We start from the raw sequence: 8,179 nt of genomic DNA, 5'->3' as shown, positions 1-8,179 counted from the left end.
TTGGCCCAGGATCGAACATTGTTTCGTTCTGCTGTGCATGGAGTCGCTATGAGTCGGTTCCGACTCGATGGCACCTGACAACAACAACAACAAATTTGGTTTGAAAGGTTCACTGAAGAAAACAGGATGATTAAAAGCTGAAAAGGGCTAGGCCATGAAGGTCAGAGAGTTCTGGGTTAGGATATAAACTTAACTGGAATCAGATTTTCAAAACTTCTGATGGACCTTCAAAGCATGCATTGAAATATTTCATGTAAAATCTATCAGGAATGATTTGATTCACTGAATATGACAGAATTGTTTATTTGTTTTAGATGTTCCAGTATGAAGGTGAAATTGAGGAAATATCAATAGCAGCAACTCAGGAAGCTGCTCTTGAAAAAATGCTAGATAAGATTATTGATCTATGGAACACTACTCCTTTGCTTTTGGTTCTTCATCACACAGAGGCTTCCTCTGTCCTAATAATCTCTTCTATAGATGACATATTAGCTCAGTTAGAAGAGTCTCAAGTCATACTTGCAACACTTAAAGGATCTTCCTATCTTGGGCCCATTAAGGTAAATATTATAGCAAAGGGGAAATGTTTTTGTACTTTATAAGCTTTTAAATTATATAAATTATTCATACATTTATTTTTAAATGAGACTACTTAGTAGTTTGAATATTAAAAGTATTTTTATAGACAATTAATGAGAAAATATTAGAAAGTTAAATTTGAGTGTACAAAATACATTTAGGTCAATATGACCCAATAAGCCATGTGTTTTACCAGCAGTGTCCTGCTGCCAGAAAGATACCCAATTTTACTACTCTCAATGCCCAAACTGAAATGGGATGTTTTATTTTCATTTACTAGGTTATTCCTCTTAAAAGCTGCACCTGTGTCTCTTTGCACCTGGCTATCTACTCTGGCATAATCCAGAATTAAACCGTAGGGCCAACTTTAGGAGATTCAACAAGAAATGTTGAATGTGTCATATAAATTAGATGGATGTTAGATAGATAGATAGATAGATAGATAGATAGATAGATAGATAGATAGATAGATAGATAGATAGATGATAGATAGATAGACATATTATTTGCAACCACACAAACATATAGGAATAAGTATCAATTTATTGAATCTTACAGAAAATGTTGGACTGTGGTGTGGCGCTGTGGGCTAATGTGTCAGACTGCAAAGTCGTTTGAACTGTGAGGTCAGTGGTTCAAGCTCACCAGCTGGTCCTTGGAAACCCTATACAGGGTCACTATGGGTCAAAACTGACCTGACAGCACTTAACAACAACAACAATGGAAACGTTTCAATAATTTATAAAAAGGCAAAAGTCAAATAGACTGTATTCTATGACCACATGCACTAAAAATTGAACCACAAAAGAACAACAAAATATATAAACAACCTCACAAAAAAATGGAAATTTAAAAATATCCATTGGAATATACAGAAAACATATTTCAAATTTTTGAAAGTTATAAACAACTATAAGAGAATTACATAACAAACAATTGGTCAAACAATTCTGCTTTAACACTATGAGCAGGCATATTTAGAGCATTGAATATTTTTGCTGTTAGGTGCTAGCGAGTCAGTTCCGACTCAGCGACCCTGTGCACAAAAGAATAAAACACTTCCAGGTCCCTTTGAGCCATTGTTGCCATCAAGATATTCTGGGGGGGTCTTCCTCTTTTTCACTGACCCTCCACTTTTCTAAGCATGATGTCCTTCTCCAGGGACTGGTCCCTCCTGATTGTTGTTGCTAAGTTCCAGACTCATAAGAGACTCTGTATAGGGTTTTCAAGGAACAGCTGGTGGATTTGAACAACTTACTTTATAGAATGCAGTCCAGTGCTGATCTTACAGGGCCACACCATAAGTCCTGATTGTTGTTGTTATTTTTAAGTGTTTTTGAGTTGGTTTGACTTATACTGACCCTATATAGGGTTTCCAAGGAGCAACTAGTGAATTTGAACCACCGATTTTGTGGTTCAAACCAATCTTATGGTTTAAACCGACCTTGGGGTCCAGTGCTTATTCTATCTCCAAATTACCATCCTCATTTCTAAGGAGCATTCTGGCTGTGCTATAAGACAGATTTGTTTGTTCTTCAGTCCATGGTACTTTGAATATTCTTCACCAACTCCATAATTCAAATGCATCAATTAGTCTTCTGTCTCCCTTATGCATTGTTTAACTTTCACATGCATATAAATACCTTGGCTTGAGTCACACCTTAGTCCTCAAATGGATATTTTAGCTTTTGAATGCTTTAAAGAGGTTTTTATCAGTAGATTTGCCAAATGCAACATATTGTTTGATTTCTTCACTGTTCCTTCCATGAGTGTTGATAATAGATCCAAGAAGAATGAAGTCTTTGACCATTTCAACCTTTTCTCTGTTCTCATGGTGTTATTTATTGGTCCAGTTTTGAGGATTTTTGTTTTCTTTGCATTGATGTACAATCATATTCCAGGCTGTAGTCTTTGCTATATATCAGTGTTTTAAGTCCTTTTCACTTCCAGCAAGCAAGGTCATATCATCTGCATATCACAGATTGTAAATGAGTCTTTCTGCCATCCTTCATATAATCCAGTTTCTCAAATTATTTGCTTAGCATATAGATTGAATAAATATGGTGAAAGGATAATACTCTGGAGCATACCTTTCCTGATTTAAAGTAATTCAGTATCCCCTTGTTCTGTTCTAATGACTACCTCTTGGTAGTACAGGTTCCTCATAAGCACAGTTATGTGTTCCAAAATGCCCATTCTTCACATAGCTGTCCATAGTTTGTCATGATCCATTCAGTCAAAAGACTTTGCATAGTCAATAAAGCACAAGTAAACATTTTCTTGTACTTTCTACTTTTAGCCAAGATCCATCTGATATTAGCAATAATATCCCTCATTCCCTGTCCTCCTCTAAAGATAGCTTGAATTTCTGGAAGTTTCCAGTCAATGCACTGTCACAACCTCTTCGAAGAACAGTGTCTGTTACTAGGTATATCTTCAGCAAAATTTTACTTGCATGTGAAATTAATGATATTGTTCAATGATTTCTGCATTCCATTGGGTCACCTTTTTGTAATGAGCACAAATATGCATCTCTTCCCATTGGTTGGCCAGGTGTTCCAAATTTCTTGGCATAGGTGAGTGAGCACCTCCAGTGCTGCATCAGTTTATTGAATTATTTCAATTTGCATTCCATCAAATCCTGGAGCCTGGTTTCTCAACAGTGCCTTCGTTGCAGCTTGGATTGTCTTCCCTCAATATCATCCATTATCGATCATATGCTACCACTTGAAATGGTTGGACACTGGCCAGTTCTATTTGGTACAGTGACTTTGTGTATTTCGTCTGTCTTCTTTTGATATTCTCTGCATCATTCAATATTTTGCCCATGTTGTTGTTATGTGCCGTGGAGTCGGTTCTGACTCATAGAGATCCTGTACAGGGTTTCCGAGGCTGTAAATCTTTATGGAGCAGAAAGCCTCATCTTTCTCCCACAGAACAGCTGGTAGTTTCAAACTGCTGACCATGAGATTAGCAGCCCAATTCATAACCACTATGCTACTAAAGCTCCTAGAATCCTTCAATAGTACAAGTTGAGGCTTGAAATTTTTTTCTTCAGTTATTTCAGCTTGAGAAATGCTGGACATGCTCTTCCTTTTTGGTTTTCTAACTCCAGGTCTTTGAATATTTCATTATAATACTTGACCTTGTCTTCTTGAGTTGCCTGCCCTTTGAAATTGTCACCACTACAGATTTTATAGAATTTAAAATGCTAATAAGGGACTATTGTGTAAAACTATAAATAAATAAATTTAACAACATAGGTGAAAAGCAGAAATTTCCCTGAAAGATACAAATTACTAAAGCTTACTCAAGAATGAATAGGTAACTGAAATAGCCCTTTATATTAAAGAGATTGAAATTTGCCAAAGAAAACTCCAGGTTCAGATTGCATATACAAAACATTTAAAGGTAAAGTAATACTGTAGCTGTTATTAGGTGTCTTCAAGTTGATTCTGACTCATAGCAACCCTACGAGCAACAGAACAAAACGCTAATCAGTCCTGTCTGTGCCATCCTCACAATCTTTGCTATTTGAGCCCATTGTTGGAGCCACTGTGTCAGTACATCTTGTTGAACGTCTTCCTCTTCTTCACTAACCCTCTATTTTGCCTAGCATGATATCCTTCTCTAGGGACTGACCCCTCCTAAAAACATTTCCGAAGTACCTAACAAAGTCTCCCCATCCTTCCTTCTGAGAAACATTCTGGTTGTACGTCTTCCAAGACAGATGTGCTATTTTTCTGGTATAGTCAATATTCTTTGCCAAATAAATAAATGCATCCGTTCTTCTTTGTTCATCCTTAATTAGTGTCCAACTTTTGTATACATATGAGATGGCTGAAAATACTATGGCCTAGGCCAGGCATAACTTAGCCCTCAGAGTAACATCTTTGCTTTTTAACACTTTAAAGAGATCTAGTGCACCTAACAACAACAGCAAGTGCAGCAGACTTTCCCAATGCAATAGGTCACTTGGTTTCTTGGCTGCTGTTTCTAAGATCTGAGTAAAATAAAATCCTTGACAACTTCAATCTTTCCTCTATTTACCATGATATTGCTTATTAGTCCAATTGTAGGGATTTTTGTTTTCATTATGCTGAGTTGTAATCCATACTAAAGGTTGTATGTAGTCTTTGATCTTCATCAGTAAATGCAGCAAAGACTCCTTGATGTCACTAAGCAAGTTTGATTTGCATATCACAGGTTGTTAATGAATCTTCCTCCAATCTGGATGCAACATTATATAGTACAGCTTCTTGGATTATTTGCTCAGCATACAGATTAAATATGTTGAAAGGATACAATCCTAACATACACCCTTCCTGATTTTAAACTGTGAAGTAATCACTTATTCCATTCAAATGACTGCATTTTTGTCTTTGTACATTTCCACATGAGCACAACTAAATGTTCTGGAATTCCATAATTTATTATGGCCCCCACAGTCGAGTGCCTTTGTATAGCAAGTAAAGCACAAGTAAACATCCTTCTGGTAGTCTCTACTTTCAGCTAACGTCCATCTGACATCAGCAGTGATGTTCCATTCCTCATCCCTCTTCTGAGCCCGGGTGCATGTTTGATCAATTTCAGATTGCAAAAGTTGATAAAAATCTCCAATTTCTTCATATTTAGCACCAATAGTTGGTGTATACATTTGAATAATAGTTATATTAACTACTTTTCCTTGTAGGCATATGAATTATCCTATTGCTAATAATATTGTCCTTCAGGATAGATCTTGAGATGTTTTTGTTGTTATTTTTATGATGAATGTGACAACATTTCTCTTCGAATTGTCATTCCTGACACATGGTTGTCTGATTTGAAATGTCCAATATCAGTCCATTGCAGCTCACCAATGCCTACGATATACATCTTTATGTGTTCCATTTCATTTTTGATGACGTCCAATTTTCCTAAGAGTCATTCTTTGTACATTCCACATTCCTATTATTAATGGATGTTGCAAACTGTTTCTTCTCATGTTGAGACATGCCCCATAAGTAAGTGAAGATTCTGAAAAGTTTACTTCATCCATGTCATTATATATTAATCTAGTTTGAGCTGGCAGCTCTTCTTCAGTAGTGTTTTAAATGCCTTCCAAATTTGGGGGCTCATTTTCTAGCATTATATCAGACAAATAACTCTTATTGGCCAATTCGTTTTAGAAATATATCGTCAGGTCCAACTTCCTAGTTTACCTTAGTCTGGAAGCTCCACTGAAACCTATTCACTATGGGTGATCCTGCTGGTATTTGGCATAGCTTCCTCCATCACAGCAGAATGCAAGCCACCAAAGTAAGACAAACTAACAGACAAGTGGTGGAAAATCATACTAAATACATAAATTCTTCCAGAAAACTATAGAGGAAGGAATACTTCCCAACTCGGTTCTATGAAATAACATTACCCTAACACCAAACCCAGAAAAAGGCTTCACAAGAACGAAAAACTAAGACCAATGTTCCTTGATGAATTTGAGTATAAATGCCAAAAAAGCCTCAAAAAATAATAGCAAACAGTCTACTTGCATAAACAAAATATTATACACTATTATACATTATCAGGGAAGCAGGGTGACTCCATACATAAGACCTGGACTGCGAACTACAAGGTCCACAGTTCGAGCCTTCCAATTGCTCTACAGGATAAAGATGAGGCTTTCTACTCCTTGATGTAGAGCCTCGGCAACCCTATATAGGGTCTCTATGAGTTGGAACCAACTCACTGGCACTTAACAATAACAACAATATATTATCAAGAGGATTTATCCTGAGAATGTAAACACACAAAATTGCATTCTATTAATACACTGTATTAATAGAATAAAGGAAGGCAGGAACACATAATCATCTTACTAGACACATAAAAAGCATTAGTTAAAATTCAACAACTTTTCATCGTAAAAACACAACAAACTAGAAGTACAAGGTAAGTCAAAAGTTTCACGACTAGAATTCTAGTTTGTACAAGTAGGGGTTTAGTCCATACAAAATTTGTTTAAGCATGTCTTTATGATCAGTGGATGGCTGCAAACAAGTTCTCTCAATAATACACTTGGCTTAGCCTCCTAAAGGGAAAAACAATACATATACTTACCATGGAATTGGTTCCGATTCATAGCAACCCTGGATAGGGTTTCTGAGGGGCAGCTGGTGTGTTAGAACTACTGACCTTTTGGTTCACAGTTCAGTGCTAAGCCTACAAATCTGTGTTGGAAGAAGTATAGCCAGAATGCTCCTTACAAGCCAGGATGGTGAGATTTTTTTCTCTCATACTTCCCCTTTGTGAACTCAGAGGGACCCCCCACCCCCCAAGGAAATGGATTAGCACAGTGGCAGCAGCAGTGGGCTCAAGAGTGACAACAACTGTGAGGATGACACAGAACCAGGTAGTGTTGTGATAAGAACCTATCAACAGATAGGTTCACTATGAGTCGGAACCTAACAATAGATTACAATTCAGGATTAGAAATGCTCAGGGTACAGTTCTTTCAGTTAGGATACCCTCTTCCCAGCCACGCCCATAGGTAGGCCTCTATTCCTTGACTTCTCAGCTATGTGCCCCTTAACTCTGCTCTGCTCTAGCAATATTACAAAACTCTTAGTGCTGTTGATAAATACCGTAAGGACATTCTACTCCACTATAAGCTTCAGCCTGAAGGTGCTCAGCTCTAGCTCTGTGGGTCAACAGACTTAGCTCCCCAATTAAATACCTTTAGGTACCCCACTCCATAAGTAAGCCTCCTGCCCAAAATGACAAGCTCCATGGACTGGGAAGCCCACCACTCTGGTGCTCTAACTTTTGGTTGTGCTGCTGCTGCTCCTTTGTCATTGCTCTGCTACTCCTCTAGTGTCACGGCTTTATGTCCCTCAGTCAAGGAAATTCAATGTGCAGGGACTGGGATCTAATCGATGAGTTCCACATCTGGCTCTTCTTACTTGATAGTAGTGAGAGCCCCTTCCAATTTCTAAAATGGCTCATTAAGAGTTCTAAGTCTTTACAATCACAATTAGCTGGTAACAATCATTCACAACTGAATCATATACTCCATCAGCATCCTCTTCCCCGACCTTCTCTTAACTAGGACCATCAAGGAAAGAGATGTTTGGCGGGCATTTACAAAGACCATGGCAAGAAGATACATTGAGCCACACATACCATACTCTGGAAGAAAGTTAGATGAATGGAACATTTTGATTTATGTGACCCTCTGTCTACTCTACTAATTTCTGTTTGCCAATGACTGCTAATCACCTTTTATGTCAATTCCTTTTGTGTGACTCTTATAAATTAATATATTTAAAGCTTGTATATGTGTATTTATCATCATAGAATCTCGTGGTTGAATGGGATCAAAACTTGACTCTCTTCTCTTATACTCTGGAGGAATGGATGAATTGTCAAAGAACTTGGCTTTATCTTGAACCAATTTTTCTTTCTTTAGAAATACAAAGGTAAAAAGAAACTTCATATTTTTCAGATACTGGTAAAAATGCAGTGCATCATTTATTTTCTATAATCCTTGAAAATTATTTCTTCAATTTCTAAAACCATAGGCATAGACAAATCACTTACTGCTTATTTTATAATACGT

General features: G+C 37.2%; 1 protein-coding gene across 1 annotated transcript in view; it reads left to right on the top strand.

Annotated features, from left to right (window-relative positions):
• The window catches only part of DNAH14 (dynein, axonemal, heavy chain 14), a 641,625-nt gene that overhangs the window by 116,259 nt on the left and 517,187 nt on the right, over positions 1-8,179 (top strand). The window contains 2 exon segments of the mRNA XM_006871162.1: positions 315-560; positions 7,918-8,039. Of these exon segments, the coding sequence (XP_006871224.1) occupies positions 315-560; positions 7,918-8,039 (368 nt within the window).

The sequence above is a fragment of the Chrysochloris asiatica genome, unplaced genomic scaffold (assembly GCF_000296735.1).
Source record: "Chrysochloris asiatica unplaced genomic scaffold, ChrAsi1.0 scaffold00161, whole genome shotgun sequence".
NCBI lineage: Eukaryota > Metazoa > Chordata > Mammalia > Afrosoricida > Chrysochloridae > Chrysochloris > Chrysochloris asiatica.
The sequence above is the reverse complement of the archived record's forward strand: the minus strand, read 5'-3'. Positions and strand labels throughout refer to the sequence as shown.